This window comes from Periplaneta americana, chromosome 2 (genome assembly GCF_040183065.1).
Source record: "Periplaneta americana isolate PAMFEO1 chromosome 2, P.americana_PAMFEO1_priV1, whole genome shotgun sequence".
Classification (NCBI taxonomy): domain Eukaryota; kingdom Metazoa; phylum Arthropoda; class Insecta; order Blattodea; family Blattidae; genus Periplaneta; species Periplaneta americana.
In genome coordinates this window covers 136284348-136310078 of record NC_091118.1, presented here as the reverse complement: position 1 = coordinate 136310078, position 25731 = coordinate 136284348, and the positions used below count along the sequence as shown (strand labels likewise).

General features: G+C 34.4%; 1 protein-coding gene across 1 annotated transcript in view; it reads right to left on the bottom strand.

Annotated features, from left to right (window-relative positions):
• LOC138694601 (regucalcin-like) overlaps positions 1 to 1251 on the bottom strand; it is a 47260-nt gene extending 46009 nt beyond the window's left edge. The window contains exon 1 of the mRNA XM_069818500.1: positions 1086 to 1251. Coding sequence (XP_069674601.1) covers positions 1086 to 1153 — 68 coding nt within the window. The 5' untranslated portion in view covers positions 1154 to 1251. The remainder of the gene's footprint in view (positions 1 to 1085) is intronic.
• Positions 1252 to 25731: the final 24480 nt, after the last annotated feature.

Sequence of the window (25731 nt, the reverse complement as noted above, 5' to 3'; positions counted from 1 at the left end):
CAAATTACATTAGACATATTCATTCTGATTTAAAAATACATAACATCAATCAGAATGTACCGGATACATGGAGAACAAAAATTAAAACAAGTTCCCTAAGCAGTTTTATAAATACTAGAAACCTAAATAAAATCTTGACATAATACGTACACAAAGTTATAAATAAATCAATTCAAAATATTCGGAGACGGAAAAATAAAATAATAAAAGTAATAATGATAATGAGAAATAATTGCACATGTACACCAGAGGAGACACGTGCTTATCTAGTTCTGTACTCTCTAATTTATTTGTTTTCCAACATACGTACTTGAGAATCGGAATATCCTAACAAAGGTCTATATCACAAGATAATTTTGAATATATTAATGTTCTGAGAACACAAAGTTAGCAGTCTAGTCAAGAATCATGTCATCAGAAAGTTACTCAAAAAATTATTGACTATTCGTGAAAGGAATGTAATAATGAAATATGAATGGACACTAAACGAATCTATTGTATAATATTTTTTTTTTCAATCACACATATAAAGCCAGCCAAGTACCCGCCATTGGTTATATATATATATATATATATATATATATATATATATATATATATATATATATATATATATATATATATATATATTCAGTTCGTACGCCTTACAATTTTAAGTAAAACTTTTGTATTAGTACAATAATTGATTCAATGAAAATGCCTGATGTGAAGATAATATTGTCTATGTTCTTATATTCTTGTATTCTCGTGCTTTGATTAACTAGATTGTTGTAGATTTGCAATGTTCAATTGAAGGGTTCACAACCATAGTGGGCCAAGCGGCATTTACTAAAACCGTAGAAAACAAGAGTTAAAATGTAGTTATCACTATAATTCAATGGAAACATATAGCAAGTAATATAAAGTATACACATTCAAACTAAATGATATGTCAATCTTCATTAAACTATGTATGATATTCCCTTAACTTTAACCCTTGCCTTTTCCGTTTTTAAAACATGGCGCTTGGCCCACTATGGCTCTGAACCCTTCAATTGTAGAAACAAAACCGAGCAGAAAGCCGGTCACATCATAGCGGTACATACCCGTCTGCGACGAGAAGCGTGAGAAGTAAAACAGACAGGCGGAAAGCTGTAACGGACGCCCCCTCCATATTTGCGCACTTGAGCGAAGAAAGCGACGGTACCTCGAACTCGCAAACACTAAGTCACAGACAAGCAGCACCGCTGCTTTTATACGAGTGAAGCTATCTATGACAGTGCCGCAGGACCATACTAAATTATGATATGCTATTTGTTCACGTGTATACCACAAATGTAATTACACAAGGAAACATCTATATCAATATTATCAGGACTGCTCATAAAATACCTTCAAATTCATTTCCGTACAGCTACGTCGCAAAATGATTGCATGCATTATAATGGAAGAATTTTACTCCATTTCACTCATTAAATTTAATGTAAACCAATAGCGTGAATGTGTTTGATAAATAAGTATAAACCAGTGATTTTTTAATATTTGTCGCTACGCGGTCTAAGGTGCGCTACCTTTAGGCGGCGCGTTCGAAGTTCGAGGGTTCGAATCCTCTACTGTACACCTTTCATATTATGCCTCTCACCGCGGCAAATAGACCGAGAATTTCTTTCACATCCATTTTACTACAGTCTTCCAACATATTGAACTTTATAATGAACAAGCCTTAGCCTTCAGTTTTCACATAATAATAATTTTCAAACTATTTTAATTTTTACAACTCTGGCATTTTAATATACTATATAATTATAACTACATTTACTGGAAGATTTTCTATCTGAATGTTATTTTAATACCATGAACGCCATTTAACCACTTTAAGAAAAGTAAGCATGATTAAACTTTTTACTTGTGTTTTATAAGTGTGTTTTATCTTTATATTTTTCACCTACGTTCAAATGTACTTGTTTGTTAGTAAACTATCACCTGAAGATGACTTGAAAAGTAAGTCGAAAATATTCGTGATGTATATTAATATTTGTAACTTGATGTAACAGAATCTACTTTTGCCATCTTGACATGACAAGTGATTGACTGAAAATAAAAACTAATTATCTGATATTATCATTCACAAACTTATCTGAACTCAATATGACTTTTCAATTTATGACGTCATTAATCTAAAGGAGTTCATGTGGAAAAAAAAAAAACATCTGCGATTCAACGGTTGATTAAAAAATCATCGTCATCTGGATGTTTTATTCTTATTGGGTGTTGTGTCATTCCTAATTCTTCCGAAAAATTTAGAAAAAAAATGGTGAACCAAATTCACTAACAGACGAAATTGCAACCACTGCTCTCAAAAAATCATTGCAAATGTAATTAATTCATCACATATATCATATTCCTTAATTGTATCATTTCTGATTGTTGATTGTGTCCATAATATTAATTGTATCATTTCTAATTACACTGAACAACAAGAATTTTGCTCCAATTTAAAACAATGGGTCCCTTATGGCTTGGCGTGCACTGAATCCGAAAATGCATCTCTTTTCTTCGTATCACGTAAGGTTTTTAAGATATAGCTACTATGATTTAACTTTTTGATAAGCGCTCTCCCAGGAAACATCTGGCGCGGGTTGGGGGTTATAAACCAATAAAAAAGTAAATGCATTTTATGAGTTTATGACTTATTTCCGGTTTCTTATGGTTGTTGGTATGTTCTTTTATACTTCTAATAAATAAACAGATATTGGTCCCTTCTATTCAGTAAATTTCATAACAGTTCAAAGTGAGATCTACGCAATGAACAAACAAGGGTGTGGTTTTTAATATTTAAAATAAAAGTTTACCTGTTTGCGGAAGACAAATTAAAAGAGGGCATTTTCATCGATCCACAAATTCTCAAAGTTATGGCTGACTCTTTATTTGAGGAAAAACTTTCCGTTACAGGAAAATGTCATGGCGCGCTTTCAAAGATGTTTGCTCAAATTTCCTTGGAAATTCTAGGGCAGGCAACTATATAGAACTTGTTATGGAAAACATGTTAAGTGCGTATGATAAAATGGAATGTAATATGTCTCTCAAAATACATTTTTTACATTCTCATTTCGATTTATTTCCTCCTAACCTTGGAGCAGTAAGCGATGAGCATGGGGAAAGATTTCATCAAGAAATATCTGAAATGGAAAGGCGATATAAAAGAAGATCATCATCCAGCATGCTTGCATATTATTGTTGGTTCCTTTTAAAAGACAGTCAAGGTGCTAGTTAAAAACACAAGTCATCCAGAAAATTATTTTAAATGGTACCAGTAAGTTTAAATTCCGAGATTTTTCTCATTATACGCATGAATTATTTTTATTGTTGTGTTTTAAACTATAACATCATTTTTGTATCCAGTACACATTTTTCAAGTATTATGAGACATTTTGAAACCCTAGTGTTTTGTAATTTTATCAGTAGCAGTGAAAAATAAAAAATAAAGAATATTAAAAAAAATACGATTCATTTTTCCCGGAAAATGGTACGTGATGGGGTAATTTGGATTTTAAATTCAGATTTAGGGCACACATATTAGTAATTTTCACTTATTTTTATTTCGGAGCAAGACAAAAAGTAAAAATTTATTGTTCAGTGTTATTACTCTTCTCAGAAAAATGACAAACATTACCTAATTCGCAATACAAATAACGTTCCTTAATTGTATCATTTCTAATAATTATTGCTGATTGTATCCATATTAATTATATAATTTCTAATTATTTATTTTATCTATGTTAATGTTGTTGATTCATTTAATGACTCCAAATATTGTGAGTATAATAAGTTACTTAGTCCTAAGGGGCTATCTCTGTTAAGAGGTAGTTTGTTGAAATAAAATATGTATTTAACGGTGCTTTCACAGAGACTATACAGAGTCGATGTGGTCATGATGCAATAATAATGAGGAAATCATTAAATATCATTGGCAAAGGAAACTGAAGTTCTCGGAAGAAGTTTGTTCTATATTTTTTACTCCCATAAAAACTCTCGCAGTATACGGATAAAATCTCAATTTGTAGATAGGTAGATGAAACTTAAAGGAAAGTTTGGTTAATCCTGTACTTCAAACTCAATGGATCCATTGCGTCTCCCTCTCTATCGCCAGATACGTGACCTGTTAGTCAGTTCTTTCCTCCTCACAATTTTCGCTGACCTTGTAAAAGTCTTGAGAACACAGGTAACGTTTCTAAGAACTGAATGTCCTGTTTTCCTGATTGAGTCAAGAGACTTCTGCAGTCGCACGGGGCTTCATATATCTGCCGTGAAGTCCCCAAGGACAAGCTCCTTTCATGATTACTACCTTTCGAAGGAAGCCAAGTTAAGGATTTTCCTTTTGATCTTATAATCCTTCCGTCCTAATTCACATTTGGAAGTCGGGTCTAATTAACCGATCATCGAGTACAACAGAAAATAAATGTTAGAAATATTAAATGAATGGTGAATTTGCAAAACGACTTAAGTCCATCCATATTTTGGGAGTTTTGAGTTGAGAGCATGATTATGTGACTGTGTGCAAGGGGCATCATTTAGTAGCAGAATGACTTTAATCCACGACTTTTGTATAGTTTTATTAGCAGCAGAATATTTGGTTAAGGAGTAAAACGACTTTAGTCCTGGACTTAAGTATTTTTGTTATTAAGTGATAAAGAAACTTACATAATATGTAATTTTAATCATACACTTAGCTGACAAATTATTTTTTGTCTCTTGTCATTGGTAATTCTTTCCGAACTTATCTCACGTTTACCATTCCTTCCAGTGCATTCTTCCGTAGGCAGTTCTATTCAGCCAGTGACACAACCAATTCCCTTTCTACTTCTTGATAATTTTTAGCATCATTCTTTCTCCACACTTTCCAACACAATGGTTTATCCCCGATCAATGAAACCAAAATTCAAGATATTCGTAAAATGATTAAGTGCATTCGTGATAAAGAAGATGTGCATACATTTTACGAAAACATTATAGCATGGGAGACAACAAAGAATTGAAAGATGAAACTAAGCTGTGGTCTCGTTATAACACTCCTAAGAGTTGTCTGTGCCCTTGTGATTAACAAATTGTTCAAAATAATTTTGTTCAACAATTGCAATAAGGTTATTTTATGATTTTGGTATAAATACATTTAGTTAAACATGTTTATTTGTCAGTAATCTAATAATTATGATGCAGGATTGAAGTTAATTTCCAGAACAACTTAAGTCCTGAAGATAATTAAATTTTTTACGACCTGAAGAAGAATACAAAACTACAAATCTTTATAATAAAACTATTTCTCTTACATATCTCTTATATATAAAAAATTATATTGTAACAATATACGATTCAGCGAGGCTAAAACAGTTTTTTTTTAATTTTCTTAAACTATTTCTAGGGACATAAGTCGTTTTGCAAATTCACCATTCAAATGTAACTTATCATTCACACGAACAACGTTGTAACCAACATTTTTGATGAAAATGATTTAAAGATGGAACAATGTTGTGTCTGTCCTCATGCATGAGTTGGGAAACTTTGATTTTGCCTAAATCGACAGTGTTTATACTATTACAGGTATTTAAATTACTGTTTAGTAGAACAATGTTGTAACCGGAAGCAATATGGCTGATTCTGGTGTTGTTTTTTGAAGGTGTGACCGAAAATACTCAATGAAGGTAAAAAACGAAAAGTTAATCTTGTTAATTGTACAGATAACAAAAGAAAGGTGCTAAAATCAGGGAATACCCGTATATTTCGAAAAGGAAGCAATCTGATCCCGGAAAACTACAACCTAATGCGATAATAGAACAACGTTGTAAGTGAAACTAGTACACAAATGATTAAATACAAATAATTTGTTCAACTTTGAAGTTACTAATGTAAAATATTTAGAACCTGCCCTTATGTAAACCTAATATACTTCTGGAACTAGTCTATATTATGATTATAGGGCAATACAATGTCCAGGAGTATAGTCGTAAATAAAATAGTATCAGGGCGCTCCCCGAATATAATAATAATAATAATAATAATAATAATAATAATAATAATAATAATAATAATAATAATAAGCGTAAAACCCCGACAAGACGCTCTTCAAATATCGCGTGTAAACCCGCTTACTATTTACAAGGATAATCATTTTCTTATTGAATTACATCATTTATGGACAGTGGTAGAGTACAGTATTACCCCATTATGTAATACGGCAAAGACATTTACAGTACCAGTATATACAACCGTATGTAGGATCAAGTGCGCAGGATATTTTTATGTAATTTAAATTTAACCTAAGTGCGCAGGCAAATATTATATATTATTGAATAATTTCAAGGAAAAATTGTTCCGGGGCCGGGTATCGATCCCGGGACCCTTCGCTTAGCGCTCGAACGCTCTACCGACTGAGCTACCCCAGGAACTATACACGACAACGTCACAATTTTTCCTTTATATCCACACAACTCAAATGAGCTGACAAGACGCCAGAACTCAATTATGAGTGCACACACAAATGCTGTGTGACTTAAATTGTGGCTTTCTGTTAACGTACCTGCAGTAATGAATGTAGAGCGTTCGTGCGCTAAGCGAAGGGTCCCGGGATCGATACCCGGCCCCAGAACAATTTTTCCTTGAAATTATTCAAACCTGCTTTGCAGGGAGCTACTACCTGAAAGCCAGATTTGCATACTATATATTATTATTATTATTATTATTATTATTATTATTATTATTATTATTATTATTATTATTAGAGTTCTGCGTTTGGTTACCTAGAGGCTCCGAGCAATCCGCATCAGTGTAAGTATGTATGGAGTATAGCGCGGCGTACACATTTCAAGTCTGCTGTTCAGTGAACATGCCATAACAAAACAAAGCTAGGCACTTGGAAATCAGTGCTCTAATACAAGGATTTTGTAGCGAGCACTTCATTAAGAAAGGGGAAAATGTATTTTATCAGCAAGAATGAGAAATGTTTCATTTGAAGCATTTAAAATCTTTAGTCAGTCGTAATGTGTAGAGACTCGTGAAGCAAGCAGTCAGTGTAACTAATTTTGTTTCTTACTGTGATTTACAGTATGTTATTATTGGAATTTCCACCATTTTTATTTATTTATTTATTTATGTAATTATTTATAGGCATGTGCGTACATAGGCTCTGTCCAGTTACAACGTTCACGTGTAAAACAAGTAGGCCTATTCATAATTAATGTCTTCAATCTGGTATTAGAGACGGTAATACTTGGAGACAAAAACCTACAAATATATTTTACATATTTCAATATTTAATCATTTTCAGTTGTGAATATTCAAATTTCAATCCTTTCAGTATCTTATATTATTTACTCATAAACTCATTTTCACTTTGATAAAATACGCTAATATGTATTTATTTTAAAAAGTTTAATTTAAATATTCACAACTCTGTAAATAGGAGAAAAGTAATGAGCATTGACTTTTACTTTATATTGTAAAACAAAGAAGTAGACCTACTTAGAATTTAGTTGCGTTTTACTTATTGTGAGAATAATCTTCTGTTGTCCATAAGGTGGCTTTAAATAAATTGTTGGTATGTTATTAAATCCACGTGATAGTTATTATTGTGTACATGAGTAGGCCTACTATTCTCATTGTTCAGTGCCTACAGGAATAAGCAGACACGCGAAACGGAGAGGGAGACAAGTTAGAGTTTTTCGTAGTAGGCCTATAATCCATGTACATATACTCAAAGTAACCAAAAGCAGTACTCTACTTATTAGTAATGCCGCTACTATTATACATACTGCTAATCCATACGTATAAAATATAACATTGAGAAAGATGCAAGTAAGACAATTATTTTCAAAAGTAAAACTAAAGAAGCAGAGCGCTTCCAGTTTGCACGACTATGTTACATCTAGGCATATTACTATTTTTAGGCTGTATAGCTGTTGTTACAATAGTTCAGATTATATTTGATTTCATGATCGTAATCACAAATTTTGGTCATATATGCACATATAACAACATTTCAAAAGGTATTTTGTATAAGTGAAGATTTTACTTATCCCGGATTTCATCGGATTTTGATGAAAATATTAAGTTGTTGTTTGTTGTTTATTCAACTGTCCGAAGACAGATTTGAACCTCACAAGTGATACCAAGAAAGCACCACTTATGAGATAACTAGGCCAGGAGATAATGGTGTAGGGTGACCAGTTCCTTTCCCCTTCCATTGCATACATCACCGACTAGCTACATATTACACTAGTCAGACCTCAGATTCATACAAACAATTGTTCTTCCTCTGACACATATCGTCAAGTGAGATGTACTGCCTGATAATAGATGCACTGTGCATATCAGCCAGAACCTTAATCAGGGGATAAAATATTGCGTATGGTTTTATATTTGTAACTAGGAAAAAACATTGTCACTGTAAGTTTTCCTGCGGAATTGTATCTGCGAATAGTTCTACAGGCTTAATTATGACAACTAAATAAGAGCTTTGGCTCACCAGTGCATTGAAGTGGGGGAAGTAAAGGGACGAACCACACCAGAAGTAGCCCGTCGCCAGATTTTAGTTCATTAATACAGGGTGGGGCATAGGAACCAAGTGTTTTTAAAATAATCATAAAACAGTTAGTTTTTGTTTTCAACACATTTTATTCGTAGAACAACGTTTGTGAGATCATACCATTTCAATTATGAGCGGAAAATTACATCTGGCATGTGATGTCCGTCTGTGTTGACGCATTGTTTAAGGCGCTGACGAAAATTCACCTCTATTCTTTCTAGGGGATCTCTGTTGATTTGGGTGATGTGTTGACGTACTGTGTCCTTTAATTCATCTAATATTCGGGGCTTATCCTCGTAAACACGTGCCTTTAGGTACCCACATAGAAAAAATCACGTGGACAGGTCAGGGGACCGAGGGAGCCATGGAACATCACCAAATCTCGAAATGAGACGATTGGAAAACAGGAGGCAAAGAACTGTCATTGACGCTCTGGAGATATGCGCAGTGGCCCCATCTTGCTGAAACCACCAATCTTGTATGGGTGTAAATGTAAATCGCCATGCAAAATCCGTCTTACCGTACGATTGCTGATTACAAGAGCAGTTGAATGTCTTCGAGCAGAGCGGCCTGGGCTGCGCAGTATCGCTTATCTGACTGAAAATTTTTTGAGGGGCCGGGCGATTTATTCTTCAGTATTGCGCCTTTTTTATTATTATTATTTTTTTTTTAGATTTTTTAACCCAACATAAGATTGTGTCAAGCACGGGAACAGAATCATTGCGATTAATATTGAATCTGTAGCAAAACTCACGCCGTATCGCGGTCACCGACTCGCCATTTCTAACAAAACAATCATACGCAAACATGCGTCCACTGCTCCATGATCCCGATTGCAGGTGAAATGCTATGAGCCACGGAATGGAGTGTCACATGCCGCACGTCTCTCCCTTTCATAATGACCGAGTACAAGCCATTTAAAAAACACTTGGTTCCCATGCCCCACCCTGTACTTACGTCTGGAAAATGGTAGGGTGTAGCTTTGGCAGAAGACTCTATGTAATACAGTACATTTAGTATTATACCTCATAGAGTGCAAATCGTGCTTGAAAAACTGAAAGTCAATTTGCCTGTTGAAGACAAAAAAGGAAATCATTCCAACAGGCCAAACAAAATTCCCAATTATGCCTTTGTGAAGAAAAAAACACATTGAATCATTTCTAACACAGGATAGTCACTATTCCAGACATAAGAGTGTAAACTGTTTCTTAAGTCCACCACTGAATGTGCGAGAGACGTATGAAGTTTTTTGGGGAATACATCCCATTGTATTTGTCACTAAAAGCGTATTATATTTAAAAAAACACCTTTAGAAGTAATTTTCGATTGAAATTTCATGTTCTCAGGTGAGATTCGTATTCATATTGTGACAAGTATTGTTTATGCGAATGATTGCTCCCTAATCTGAAAATGTAGTCTAAAAAAATTGAAATCGAAGTCATAGTTCCATCACACTTGGGTCAAAATAGTGTGAAAATTACTTGCAGCTGATTCTGGAAAAAACAAAACCATCCAAAGTGATGACTTTAGAATATAGGTTTGAGTACAATGAATGTTTCGATGAAATTTTGACTCCAAATTTCTATAAAATTTTGATATTACGTAATATCTTTTTCGTTTAACTATTTCTTAATATTTTACGCAAGAAGTAATTGCAATTTTCTATTTGATGCTAAATTTAAAATTACTTTACTTTGTTTAAACAGATTTTCAGAGAAGAAGAACAACGTTGTAACTAGCCAGATACAACGTTGTTCCTACTAGAACGTTTTAATTTTTCTATTAATCAGATGTAAATGAAACGTAGTGAGTTCAAATCTTTACACTACATTGCATATTGATGGTATTAACTTACAAATTCAGTTTGTGCTAATAAAAGAATAATGGTTAAGCACTAAACAATTTTTTATTCTCCTGTAAAATTTACTTTTTGTTCGGGTGAATAATTCAAATATAAAAGAAGGTTTGATGTAAGTTTCATGGTTCTGTTATAGAAGTTCATTATTATTAATTCTATTATTATTAATTCTTTATTTATTAATTCTTTATTTATACTGGCAGAGTTAAGGCCATAGGGCCTTCTCTTACACTCTACCAGGGATTGTTTCATTAATTGTTTCAGGAAAATATAAATGTTCAAATTCATCCTGAATTTGTTTTGTTAAGTTGTGTAAACATTAGCTACTTAGAGGAATACCAACCAGATATTCAATAATTGTACAGATGTTCTGGTCTCATAGGATGACTCGGTAGCTTTAGGTTACATTGTTTGGTGTATTTACGTTAGTGTTCTCGGGACAGAACTGCCATATTGTTTATGTTTACTCCTGTTTGGTAATTAGTAACAAGAACAATAATCGTGAAAGCGATATTGACTTGCTCTCATGCATCTAGAGTATGTCATAATTATGCGTGTATGTATATATGAGTGAGCCACCGGCGTAGCTCAGGCTGTAGACGCGTTTGTCTACTGATCCAAGGCTGCACTCGGGGTAGAGTTCGATGAGATGATTTCCTGGTTGGGATTTTCCTGAGGTTCGTCCTACATTATAATACCAGTCTATTGGAGATCTCTAGTCTGGATGGTACGTACCCAGGATGGCGATTAGGATAATACTATATTCTCCTGAGTCCTGAGAGTATAGTATACTATACCAAACTTCATACATGATTATGATACAAAATGTATGTGCAGAGACCCGAATTGTAGTATAATACACCTACATTTGTGCCCTAATTGCAACCTGAAGAATTTTTTCAGCATTTTTCCTCATGTCAGTGACTTTTTTAAAGTGTAGAATTATACTGAACTTTAAAAATAAAACAACAAATGTCTCATAACTCAGGAGCGTATTTGATTTAACCGGTAAATAGGAGAGCAATTAAATGTCTCCCGCTACAAATTGATATAATATTGCGGATACGTAACATTTTTTCTCGTTATACAATATTAGATTTCGGAATAAAACTACTAGATGGAGAGGCAGAGTATTGTTACTGTTCGTCCAACAAATAAAGAACCCTGGTGGAGGTTATAATTGTAAATTCCCACCCTTTCTTTAATCTTTCTCTCACTCAAGTAGAAAGTAAAAGCAGCATCCGTCAGATTTTCAGTGTTGCAAATAGGTTGTAGAAAATGACAGAATCGGAAGAAATTCGAGTTGTAGGAGATGGTACTTTAAAAGGGACAGTGCTTCCATAGGGCTCAAGAATTCGTAAGAATGAACTTTCTTACAGAGAACGTTTTATGAAATAATTAAAATAACAAAATAATAGCTGTGTCACAAACAAACGTTCGCCCTGTTGACTAAGGTAACTTCCATTCCCCACGTAATGCGTCATTTTTTTTTTTCACCAAAATGTGAATCACTATTAAGTTCACGCATGATACATATTTTACGGAAATTATATATAATTTACGTAGCGCGTAAATTACATATAATTTACGTAACGTAGAAAAACTAATTTTATACTATCTTCTACTGGTGTAATAAATTATTTTCTGGAAGTAAATTAATAACTATAAGTGGTTTATTTAAGAGGTCGCTGCGAATTTTCAAACAGAATTTTACGACATAATTTTCTGTAAAATTGCAATTCTAATGTATAGATATAGAGAAAGTATTAGTCATGTTCGAGGTACAAATGAGAAGAATAACGTTTTGAGATGGTTTACTCTGACGTCACTCGTGGTACCATGGAAACATAAGTATAAGAGGAACTTCGTGCCTCCAAGCGGTCCGTCTCGCTCCAATCTCTATTTAATGTGCTTCGAGGTTTTTTACATAATATTCAGAGTGAGACAAGTTGACAATAGATTTGGAGCTCACATAGACCATCCTTTCAGTTCAAAATTCCCTTGAAAGTACGTGCGATCACGTACCTTTTTAATTATTTGTCCTTCCTTTTCCCATTTTTTTACTGTCATTGTCTTTGTCACGAAATTGTCATGGAAGTAAAATAAAATATACTACAGTGTTAAAGAAAGTACATATTATATTTTATTACTTCAAATCGAGTATAGACCTTTCACGCAATAATTAGAATTTCCATAAGTAGGCCTACCTTGTCAAATTTTTGTACAATGTTATTCGAAAAACAGCACATTTTTAAATATCTCAAAACTTTGTTGAAATAATGTTTATTTTTATAGAAATAAAAATACAACTACATTTAAAAATTAGTGAAATTCGACGTCACTATGCTTTATTTCGTGGCTAACGAGAAAGACAGGCTACGGCGCGACGTCACATTCTTAGTCATAACACAGTCAATATTGAACAAGTTTTTATATATAAATGCACGTTTAAAATATGTTTAATGTAGCAATTCCTTTGTTTTTTAGAACTTTAAACATGTATTTATATTAGGCGATTGTCAAGATAGCCGTGACTAGACCATGATAACCACGTGACTCCGATTCGTGCCGAGGCCTGTCTTTCTCGTTAGCCACGGCTTCATTTTAGTTGCTTTCATTTCCGTTGTTTTTACAACGTTTATTTCGAATTATTGTAACACAACAGATCTATTCTTATATGAATTTGATTATGGAAATTTTTCTTACAAACTTATTTATCAAAAGATTGATTCTATGTCTGCAAACGCGAATCTGTCTTATTCAGTGTTGTTATGAATTCAATAAACATTTTTCTGTTTTACTGAGAACATTTAGAAGTCTGAATGATTTCAGGTACTTTCAATCCGGAAACTTGGAAAATTTAGAGACCACAGTTTGATGGAAAGTATAAAAGTTCTGGTAGGGACATATCCATAAAACCCGATGTAGATGTTGCAATAGTTTTAAAAGAAGTACATAAAATTAATGAAAATCGTAAATATAGAACATGCAGTGCGAAAATTGGTTCAGAGGTATCTACAGAAGAAATTCACAACGGTATGGTGAATTTTTAAGAGGCAGCTGTAACGGTGTTCTTAGCAAACGAAAATTCCTTCTGATCTTGTGAAAAGCGACAAAGCGATTAGTGTCAAACTCGCTTTACAGACATTAGCAGGAATTTAATTTAACCCTCTTTGGCTGTATACAATATTGTAGACTTACGGCGTTCATTTTCAATTGAACGAAAGTGCCAACCCTCGTAATTGCAGGATTTGATTGACACATGACCCTAATGCTGTTGACCAACAAATGCTACAATGAAAACCACTATTTTGACGAAGTTTCTTGTAACATTTTATTGCTGTACGCTATTTCGTTGAAGAAATTAATTATGGACTTTGCGGTACAGTGACGATTAATGGACAGTGCTATTTTGTAATATGATGTGATGCCGAAATAATTACAGAATTATGACATTAAGAACTTCAGTCTTATGCAAGACTGTGCTTCACCTCACATTTACTAATTAATAAAAGCTATTGAAAAACACCTTTACAAATCACGGCCGGAATTATCCTAAAATCTAATCTCTTATAATCACCAGACATAATCTTTGTTGATTTCGGGATTACGTATAAGAAAAAGCTCTCCGTCATTCTTCTGGTATCGAAGAACTAAAACTATCAATTTCGGTACACAGAAATTCCACAACAGATGGCGGCATATTCTTCTCATTACTCCTACTCTGTCTACAGAGCCTGAAGACGCTGCTATTAGTGACAAGAACGAAATGGAAGTTATATTTGAATTCCATTTTCTTAACTTTTCACATAAATAAATCCCATTCCTATGTAAACGAAATTATGTTTATACAGTATTTAAGGTAAAGCTCAATTCAGTAAAGTTCCCGCTATTTAAATCGCCTTTATTTCTCAATAACTATGCATACGTAAGAACTACATTCCTAGTTTATTTTGCTGTATTCTATCAGTCACTTTCCAGGACAAGGTAACATGATAAGGCGATTATGGTCTTTGGAAATGGCAAAGTACTCAAGAATGTGGAATGTACGAGTATGTTGCTCATAACATTCTGGGTTATGAGCAAGAGTAACATTCTTTGATAGTTATTTTCATTCGATTACATAAGCTTATATACATTTCATTGTAGCCTACATATAAGTGCATATTTCTTTAGGAAAAATATTTCTCATACATTTTTTTTGCAAGAAAATTAATATTTCTCAAAGTTTCCAGTTTTGTGAATAGACTTCTCTACAAACGCTTTGAGACTATAGTGCAGTAGTCGTCAGCACTAGCTGAAATGTGCAGAGGGTAAGCGGTGCCATCCCGTGTGCACTGTGGTGCAGCAGGAAGAGATACAGAGCATAGCCGCTAGCAGCTACTTGCACGATGGTGCACTGCGTTTTCCGCGGGTACAAGACGCTAGCCCCAGGGTGCTCTGTGCTGACGACCCCTGCTGTAGTGGTCTCTGACGCCCGAGTTAAGGAGATAAAAAGTATATTTTTAATATAATTGCATAGGTTTTTATGACTTCTACTAAGTTAAAAAATATACTAGGCTGATCAAATGAAGATAGTTCAAGCCGATTTATAACTATATTTGTTAAGGTAAATTTAAATTATAAAAAACAAGATAAATTTTCAAGAGTAATACATGCATATAGTAGGTTTCCTTGTAAGTCTTCCTATCTTTTCCTTGCAAACGCACTCTAAACGCTTTTCCTTTGGGTCGATTTGGAATAAAACTAGCCATATTAACAAGCGCCTGACACCTACACACTTCCTGTGTATAAAACCACATTGATCTCGTTTTCTCTACATAAGAGAACAATCACGTCACAAGAACAGCAGGCCGTGTAATTCGGGGCAACAGGTTTTATTTAATCATGTTTGTAAAATGAAAGGAATTGTGCTAACATCATTTCATACTCGATATCAAATACTTACTTACTTACTTATTTACAAATGGCTTTTAAGGAACCCGAAGGTTCATTGCCGCCCTCACATAAGCCCGCCATCGGTCCCTATCCTGTGCAAGATTAATCCAGTCTCTATCATCATATCCTACCTCCCTCAAATCTATTTTAATATTATCCTCCCATCTACGTCTCGGCCTCCCCAAAGGTCTTTTTCCCTCCGGTCTCCCAACTAACACTCTATATGCATTTCTGGATTAGCCCATATGTGCTACATGCCCTGCCCATCTCAAACGTCTGGATTTAATGTTCCTAATTATGTCAGGTGAAGAATACAATGCGTGCAGTTCTGCGTTGTGTAACTTTCTCCATTCTCCTGTAACTTCATCCCTCTTAGCCCCAAATATTTTCCTAAGCACCTTATTCTCAAACACTCTTAACCTATGTTCCTCTCTCAGAGTGAGAGTCCAAATTTCACAACCATACAGAACAACCGGTAATATAACTGTTTTATCAATTCTAACTTTCAGATTTTTTGACAGCAGTCTAGATGATAAAAGCTTCTCAACCGAATAATAACACGCATTTTCCATATTTATTCTGCGTTTAATTTCCTCCCGAGTGTCATTTATATTTGTTACTGTTGCTCCAAGATATTTCAATTTTTCCACCCCTTCGAAGGATAAATCTCCAATTTTTATATTTCCATTTCGTACAATATTCTGGTCACGAGACATAATCATATACTTTGTCTTTTCGGGATTTACTTCCAAACCGATCGCTTTACTTGCTTCCAGTAAAATTCCCATGTTTTCCCTAATCGTTTGTAGATTTTCTCCTAACATATTCACGTCATCCGCATAGACAAGAAGCTGATGTAACCCGTTCAATTCCAAACCCTGCCTGTTATCCTGAACTTTCTTAATGACATATTCTAAAGCGAAGTTAAAAAGTAAAGGTGATAGTGCATCTCCCTGCTTTAGCCCACAGTGAATTGGAAAAGCATCAGATAGAAACTGACCTATACGGACTCTGCTGCATGTTTCACTGAGACCCATTTTAATTAATCGGACTAGTTTCTTGGGAAAACCAAATTCAATAAGAATATCATATAATACTTCCCTCTTAACCGAGTCATATGCCTTTTTGAAATCTATGAATAACTGATGTACTGTACCCTTATACTCCCATTTTTTCTCCATTATCTGATCAATAGTCGATCTATTACGCCTAAAACCGCACTGATGATCCCCAATAATTTCATCTACATACAGAGCTAATCTTCTCAAAAGAATATTGGACAAAATTTTGTACGACGTCAACAAAAGTGATATTCCTCGAAAGTTACCACAGTTGGTTTTGTCCCCCTTTTTAAAAATAGGTACAATTATGGACTCCTTCCATTGTTCTGATACAATTTCCCTTTCCCAAATAGCAAGTATAAGTTTATAAATTTCGCTATATAATGCACTTTCACCCTCTTGTATTAATTCTGCTGGAATTTGATCGATACCTGGAGACTTGTACTTTTTCAGATTTTCTATTGCAATTTCGACTTCTGAAAGCGTGGGTTCGGGTATAAATGGCACAGCAGTTTGTATTTCAATTTCGTCCCGATCATTTCTATCTGGCCTATGTACATTTAGTAGTTGCGCAATAGTAATATACGTTACACGAGCGTTATGTTGACGTTTTCATGGTCGAGGAAAAGATAGAAAAGGCGAAACGTAGTTGAGCTTTTTTAATTTCCGAGAACATGAAAACAAACATACCGCTCGTGTATCGTACATTATTTTGTGCGAAGATCGTTTATTACATACCTGAAAGACGAATTTATAATTATTTGCAATGAAATCTCCATGTTGGTTTCTGTTTAATGACGGCAACTTCGGAAAACCAAAATATCTTTCTTCAACATTGTTGCTATAAAATGTTTTCTGTGTTTACTATACTCCAGCAGGCCGTGATATACGTCTGTCTTTTTTTTCCCCAGTCTATAAATGCGAACTTAAAACAAACGGTAAGGTTATGTAATGATTTATTTTTCATTTTAATATTTTAACAATATTATTTATATAACATATTGCAGTAATAACATCGGCATCTGGAATCTCGTTGATTTTTTCACGGCTTCCTTAATGTTACTTGTATCAGGAATGCAATAAGTTTCGTGGAGTAGTAGACTTTACTTAATTTTTGCAAATATTAAAAACAATAATTAACATTGCAATTTAGGTGAAATTGCAGTGGTAAGTTTCCAATTTATAATTATTACTATGTTAAACGTCTCTAAAAATAATATGTTAAAAGCCTAAAGCAGTATAATGAATGTCGCGCTTAAGCGGTAAGAAGAGGGAAATTGTTATGTGTGTTACGTTGGGAATACTGAATGTGGTATTTCCCACTTACCGCGCATTGGTTCTGTGCGGAAAACAAGCAAATACGCACGATCTCGCACAAAATAGTTTTTCCATCTGTTTAGGACTGATGGAGAGTCTGCAAGCAAGTCACCATTCTCATCCTTGATCACGTTTACCCTTGGCTGATATCCGTTCTTTCAAATAATAGACATAATTGAGTCATTGGGGCTTAAATGTTCAAATGACCTAACCCAACCATATATCTATTTTATCATTTCTTTCTTTACTAACATTCAATATTTCTAACACTCAGGCTTATCACAGCAGCGGAATTATGGTTCACGATAATGACTATTGAAATATAATTATCATTACCTTAGTATTTCATTATTACGTGAAAGTGCTAACTCTGTCTTTTACTGTTTCCATAGTGTACGATTAGCAAGCCATTCTTATTTACTCTTTCTGGGGGTGCTAGAATGCTTTTTTTTTATATAACAAAGCAATATGTATTTCTGTTCTGGCAATAAAGTATTATAATTATTATTATTATTATTATTATTATTATTATTATTATTATTATTATTATTATTATTATTATTATTATTATTATTATGTAACATTTTTTGGACATCGTTACCGAACGGTTGGAGATCTACCATTCCGATTACAAAGACGTAGGTCTATAGTTCTACGTCAAAATTAATAACCTATAAATAGAGTATTTCTTTTATAAATAGTTACGGTAAGAAACTATAAATTGCAGCACAAATCACGTTAGTGTCGAGAAAAGTTCATAGAATAGAAGCTCTATACGAAATATGGGGCGTTAAACACACCAGTCTGAGCTAGACCCGGGCCTAAGTCACAGTATGATTGTACAGTAGCACCGAGTATAATGTCATGCTTCGAATTGTTAAATTGAGAGCACAACCGGCAAAATAACCGCTTTCATTGGCAAGTTTGTGGCATTGCAATATTAAATTCGTGGATATGTCTTATTATTGCGAATAATATACTTGCGATTTTCTGTTAGGTTATTTAGCGTCTGAATGAGATGAAGGTGATAATGGCGATGAAATGAGTCTAGGATACAGCACCGAAAGTTACCCAGTATTTGCTCATATTGGGTTGAGGGAAAACCCCGGAAAAAACCTCAACCAGGTAACTTTCCCCGACCGGGAATCGAACCCGGGCCACCTGGTTTCGCGGTCAGACGCGCTAACCGTTACTCCACAGGTGTGGACTCCATATGTTAATATATGTAATAATGCTACCTGCTATCCTCTTATAAATTTTTCGTGGAACATTGAAGTAGACGGCAGTTATATGCAAATAATCGTAGGGCATTCCTTGACAATAATCATTTCAGGATAATCATAAAACAACGATCTTGAACTATTAATGAATGTCGTAGCCAATACAAAAAAATAAGTGCAGCTATCGTTGATCAAGCCAGTAGTAATATCTTGAATGTAATACATATACGATGATATTCAAACTTCATTTATTTTTCCGATACTGATATGTTGCGATATACAGCGGCTCGCTGTCACTACGGAGCAGTGATATATTGTGCATTGCATCGACGCGCTCCCGCTAAGGAGCGCTAGACGTAGAGTATTACAGAAATGGTAACGAACATTTTTCCCGAATGGTACCTACAGTACATAAAGGTTTTATTAAAAACGAATTTTCCTTAACTTCTTTGACATTAATCTCAACTTATATAAAATTATAGTACTTTCCGGTAGACCTACTGTATAAATTTGTTCGTATTTAAAGCTAGTGGAAAGCTATTTTAATATAATTTCTATTATTTACGCAATTGGGAATACAAATAATCCCAAAGGAGCAATTTTTAAGAGCGTGTTTATCCAAATTGACTTCCCATCTGAGAGCCATATGTCCGCAACACCATAAGGTCTGAAAATGTTTTATGCAACAATAAAATAAAGAAATATAGGCCTAAATGTTATATGATAAATTGCCTACATTTGTAACATTAACACATCATTGTTAATATGTCAAATGGAATACACATATTTTTTTAATGTAAGCTCTAATTACCGTTCATTTTATTGAATAGCTGGAGTTGAGCCTGCTTGTTTTTAACAACAATAATTTAAATGAATTAATAAAGTTGTACAGTACCTAAGTGACCAAAAACACAAATGCACTGCTCTATGAAATTCTAGTATCCGCTTCTTTAAAATATATCGACGTTTCCTGACAACTGATATGCGCTCTTGCTTTGCATTTATTTGTATTTGTTTGAAACTATTATAAATTTAATAATTTTTATTGATGTTACTAGACCTAAAAAGGTAAAAGGTATCCCCGTAACATGCCATGAAGGCACTTGGTGGGCATGGAGGCAGAGCCCCATGCTTTCCATGACCTCGGCACTAGAATGAGGTGGTGTGGTCGGCACCACGCTCTGACCGCCTTTTACCCCCGGGAAGGACTCGGTACTCAATTTTATAGGAGGCTGAATGAACCTCGGGGTCGTTCTGAAAGTTTGGCAACGAGAAAATATCCTGTCATCACCTGGGATCGAACCCCGGACCTTCCAGTCTGTAGCCAGCTGCTCTACCAACTGAGTTACCCGGTGTTACTAGAGCTAACTATGATAAAACTAATAGGCCAATGTATTTTCACGAACATTGAATGGTTATATTAGTATTTACATCTTTTATACATACCTACCACACTTTTAGAGATCTAAATAATTGATCTAGTTTTGTACCTGTCGTATTTGTTTCAGTAATAAAGGGGAATAAAATATATTACTTTTATTGGATGAGAATGGGAGTTCATTATTATTTTATGTATAATATGCTGTTAAATACTGTTACATTGTTTACATAAACTAGATGTAAAATTTAATGCATTCTATATTGCGTATATGGGATAAATGCTCTATCTTGTGTATTGTAATTCATATTTAAGCAAGAACGCCTTATCATTCGGCATCACATCTTACACCGCAGTCAGAAGTGTTGCGTATGCAATACATTTCCTTAAATACTGTTTTAAAATGATAACTTCTTATTGTAAATTTGTACTTATGACGTTCACAAAATTATTCAAGAAAGACGCACTGTTATTCGACACATTCGCTTTCCATGTAGAAGACCTGCGTTCAAATCCCGTAGAGTCAAAGTGGAATTTGTTTGATGCAGAATTTCGCGAATACTTCCATTTTTCTTACTGAAATTTCACCAATTAGTTCATTAATCATAATCATCAATACAAGCGCAACGTAGGTATATCCATATCCCTTGGTGCGTCATGAGAAGCAGTAGAAGGATGTTCAAGTTACGAACAATATTCCAGAAAGAGACTATGACAACTACAAACATTCAGCATAACAAATTGCAGTATTCAAGAAATAAAATAGCGGTGGATTCAAAGCAGTTAATAAATAAATAATTAATCAAGGTAGAAAATGCTCGAGGGATTAAAACAATCTCCTAATGACGCATTGTTGTAATGACGAACTAAAACATTACGAATTAATACTCGTATATTATCAACATAATAACACAACAAATACAGAGGGTTGTTTCGATCTCTGGAAACGAATTTTGAATGACGTCATGTGCGTCAGGATTCACACGAGAGTTGAACTGTGGTGACAGGTGACAAACCAGTAGTGAGCGATTTCATAGTCAGAGTGCACGATGTCTCACAGTAGCAATGCCCAAGAAAATCGAGCCTTTTTGGGAGGCATACATTACGACCCTTTCTAATGTCAAGTACAGTTAAGTGAAAATAAAAAAAAATGTGATTTCGTTATTTCCAAGAAAGACATCTTCTGTGTACTTAATAAACCTGGTAAAGCTCGGATGGGATTAATTTGTATCATTATTTCAGGTGGTGCGGCTTGTGGCGGGGATGGATTTGCTTGCTTTTTCCCCTCTGAAATTAATCCCATTCGAGCTTTGCCAGTCTTATTAAGTACATAGAAGATGCCTTTCTTAGAAATAACGAAACCACGTATTTTGCAGGCTCCTATGATTTTCACGTAACTACAGTTGGTATCGGAAAGGGTCGTAATGTACCCCTCGCAAAAAGGGATCGAATTTCTCGGGCATTCCTGCTGTGAGACACTGTGTACTCTATGAAATTGCTACTACTGATCTGTCACCTGTCACCACAGTTCAGCTGTCGTGTGACTCCTAACGCACATGACGTAATTCAAAATTCGTTTCCAGAGATCGGAAACAACTTTCAGTAGTTCCGAAATGTGGCTGAAAAACTTCAAACGTGAAGAGTTGCTTGAGGGGATTGGCTGTTAGTTTCAAAATTTAAAAATTAAAAACGTAATAATAAGGTACGTCTTGGAAGTAGACAATAAATAAATTTCCATTTTCGTGGCTCATGAATTTCGATCTGTTCTGGCTCAGTGTTCCTTTGTTTTCTCTGTCGTTATAGGCCTAAGTTCTTACTTCACACTAATTGATAAGTTTTATCAGTTTTGACAGATTATTATGTTTTACATTTTAAATACCCATTCCATTTTTATTTACCTGGGTATGTTTTAATATTTGTTTCTTAATGTGCTCAATTTTTAGATGCTCTTTGATTTATTAACTTTAATATAATCTCATTTTGGTGACACGTTTATTGCAAATAAAATTTTAATGCCTGAGGACTGAATTCTGCTTTTATCTTTATATCTCATTATCAAAAAATCAGTTACATGTAAACGATTCAATTATTGGTATAGATCTATAAAATAATTGATTATGGTTGTTTTCCTGTTTACTTAAATTATAGTGCTTTAATAATATACGTATAAGTCATGTTATTCTTATATCATTACCATAGTGTTATAATAAATTACAATGGAAATAGTAAAAAATAGCCTGCCTTAAGACTTGCCTCCAATAACTTTTTTTTATTTTTTATTTTTTTCAGATCTTCTCTTTTAAACCACTTATACCTGTCTTTATCCGTGTAATTTTAAAATTATATTGCTATGCTACTTGGTGTAATGAATTTTTGTTATATTACAATTTAACTTAGAAAGAAGTGTAATCCACTTAATTAAAAATAAATAAATATATAAATATTTAAAGAAAATAATCTGCCCTCAATGAGGGTGACCATAAAGATCCAGAATAAAAGCACTACAGAATAATTTAGAAAGACAGGAATTGTTTAGTAAAAAATTCAGAGAAATGCAAACAAAACACAATCATCAATGACCAAAATATAAATGGTAATATAATATTTGGATTGAATCCTTAAGAATATCCAATAACATTTTTTGAATTTCAAAAAATCGGAGTCCGAGTGCTTTTAAAATATCACATGTGAATTTTGGGAGTGTGCCACGTGCACCAAACAAAAGACCAGAAACACTCCACTGACTAGTGGGAATGTTATATTTCTCACTTAGATAAGGGATGCAGGACTCATAAATGGATTTATTCTCCTCATCAACGTGTTGTGCCTGCAGGGCATTCCTCTCGAATAGGATTGTAGGATCAAGGACTAATCCCTTAGATTGAGTCCTGTGGATGGCTACAATATCTGCTCTTCTGTTCGAATCTAAGGATGAAACGCAGTGGATCTCCTCGTATACTTCCCATCCACGACGCTTGAGGACATCAGCAATACCGGTCCTGGCCTTATGGTGTCGATTGTTGCGCAGCAGCTCCGTTTTTCGACAGAATCCCAACACGTGACCAAGAGTTTCCTTCTCGTTGCAGCCGGGATGGCGACAACGGGTTGTGTTGAAACTTCTTCCGGGCACAGATCTAACCGCAGATGGATTGCTGGACATTTTAATTGCATTAATGCATTCTGAAATTGATAAATTTGCTTTTGATGGCATCCAGGAATTTGTCTTGGGGCACTCAGAATACAGGATAACACCTTTGCCCATATGAGGTAATTTACACCATGATTCAAAACTTCTGTTCCGCAAGATCTCCCTCAATTGTCGACCTTTAGTGTTGGGAGCAATAGAAGACTTATTGATGTTTAGTCTACGTAGACTCAGTTGCTGTTCAAGGTGCAGGTTCCTTACAAAGTTAAGATGCATATCATTAATACGGTGAAGATGATTACAGATGTTGTAATGTTGAATGCTGGCCTCCCACTCTACACAAAGAATTCTCAAACCTCGGACTTTTTTACTTGCGTATAACATTGAATTTGGTGTATCATCGGGCAGCATCATAATTTCCTTCACAGGACTTCTAATAATTTTGTCAAGATCTCGTAAGAATGTATCTGATAACTGAGGTAATGGAGCACATTGTAGAGGGTAAATCAAACCAGGTCATATATATTCGTTTATGATTTTTAATTTTTGGTCCGATTTTAATAATTTTGTTCGGACGAGTCCATCCAAGTCTGAAGATAAGTTTTTGATAGTCTTGTTTTTATTAAAGGAGATTTTGTCTGTGAAATCTATTCCGAGATATCGGATACGCTCATTTTTATCATGCAACGAAGAAATAACAGACCCTTGTAGAGAGATAATGTCATCTGCACAGAGCTTGCCCTTTTGTAAAACTATTGCCTTGCTTTTAGCTGGATTTATGTGAAGACCAATTTCAGTCAAGCTACTTTCAGCTAAATCAACAAGCGATGTAGCATTTGCTTTAGTGCTACCAACTAAAGCAAGGTCACCAGCGAAGGCTAGCGCAGCAAATGAGGTAGTTGATCTGATAAAGAATAGCCATATTTAGTAGAAATATCATAATCTGTCAGATTTTGCATCACATGATTGATTGCTAAATTAAATAATATGGGTGATAACGGAGAACCCTGTGCTACGCCATAATTTAACGCTATAGGTTTTGTTTTTTGAAAATTTGATTCAATTTGAATAGTATTGGCTGATAACGAAGAAGAAATTAAATTGTAGAGATTCCGTGGAATGCATGCATGCTTAAGGGCTCTTTTTATATGTTCATGTCTGATGGAGTCGAAGGCCTTAGATACATCAACAAATACGATACAGCAATTTTTTTTTTATTTTTTTGCTGATTGAAGACAACCATTAACAATAAAATTGAAGAATTTATATGCGTGCCAGGCAGAGCCATAAATCCTCGCTGATATTGATTTAATGCAATATAACTTCTTAATTTTGAATCCAACACTCTTTCAATAATTCTTCGCAAGACAGGAAATATGGTTATTGGTCTCCAGTTTTTTTTTTATATTTTTTTCATCACCGCCCTTATAAACTGTCCGAGCTTGTTTCAGAGGAGAAGGCATAAAGGAAAAGTGTAGCATTGCATTGGTAAATAAGGTTAGGAATTTCGTTGTTTTGAGATGCCTTAATATGCGAACAGTAACGCGGTCCGGGCCGGGGGACGTGTCAATCTTAATGCCATAAAGAGCCTTATGAATGTCTTCTTCATTAACGGTAATGTTGTCAGGTAAATCACTATTAGGATCGAAATTGGACAGTGGTGAAACATTATTTTCCGAACAAAATATATCTTCAAAATGATCAGAAATAACATTAAGAGGAATTTTGCAGCATTGTTGTTTGCTTGATTTTCGCAAAATTTGTCGGGCTATTTTCATTCTTTGATTATAAAAATTATACTGCGCCAACTCATACTCTATTTACTTCCCTCTTTCGAATAGATTTTCTCACAGGGTTATTAGATGACTGAAAATTATACTTATATTGAGCGTTTAATTTGCGATTTTTGTAATGTCGTATAGCTGGATGTTGAGGGCCAGGCAATTCAGAGGTTTCATCAAGAAACAATTTTAATAAATCTTTCGTTAATAGTTCCAGATCATCAATATTCCCGTCCGACAGAATTTTTGAAATACGGTCTTCCCATTGCTGCATCGGATTGTCATTATGACTATTGTGAGGCACTGCATCGAAAACATTACAATTATTATTATTATCTTGCCCAGGTGAAGTGCTTGCCAGTACCAGCAGAGCATCATTAATATTAGTATTAGAAATATAATGGTCCGAAACTAGATCATTGGAAGAAGTAGAAGAAGAAGGAGAGTAATATTGACTCACGATTTTGTCCCTTCGT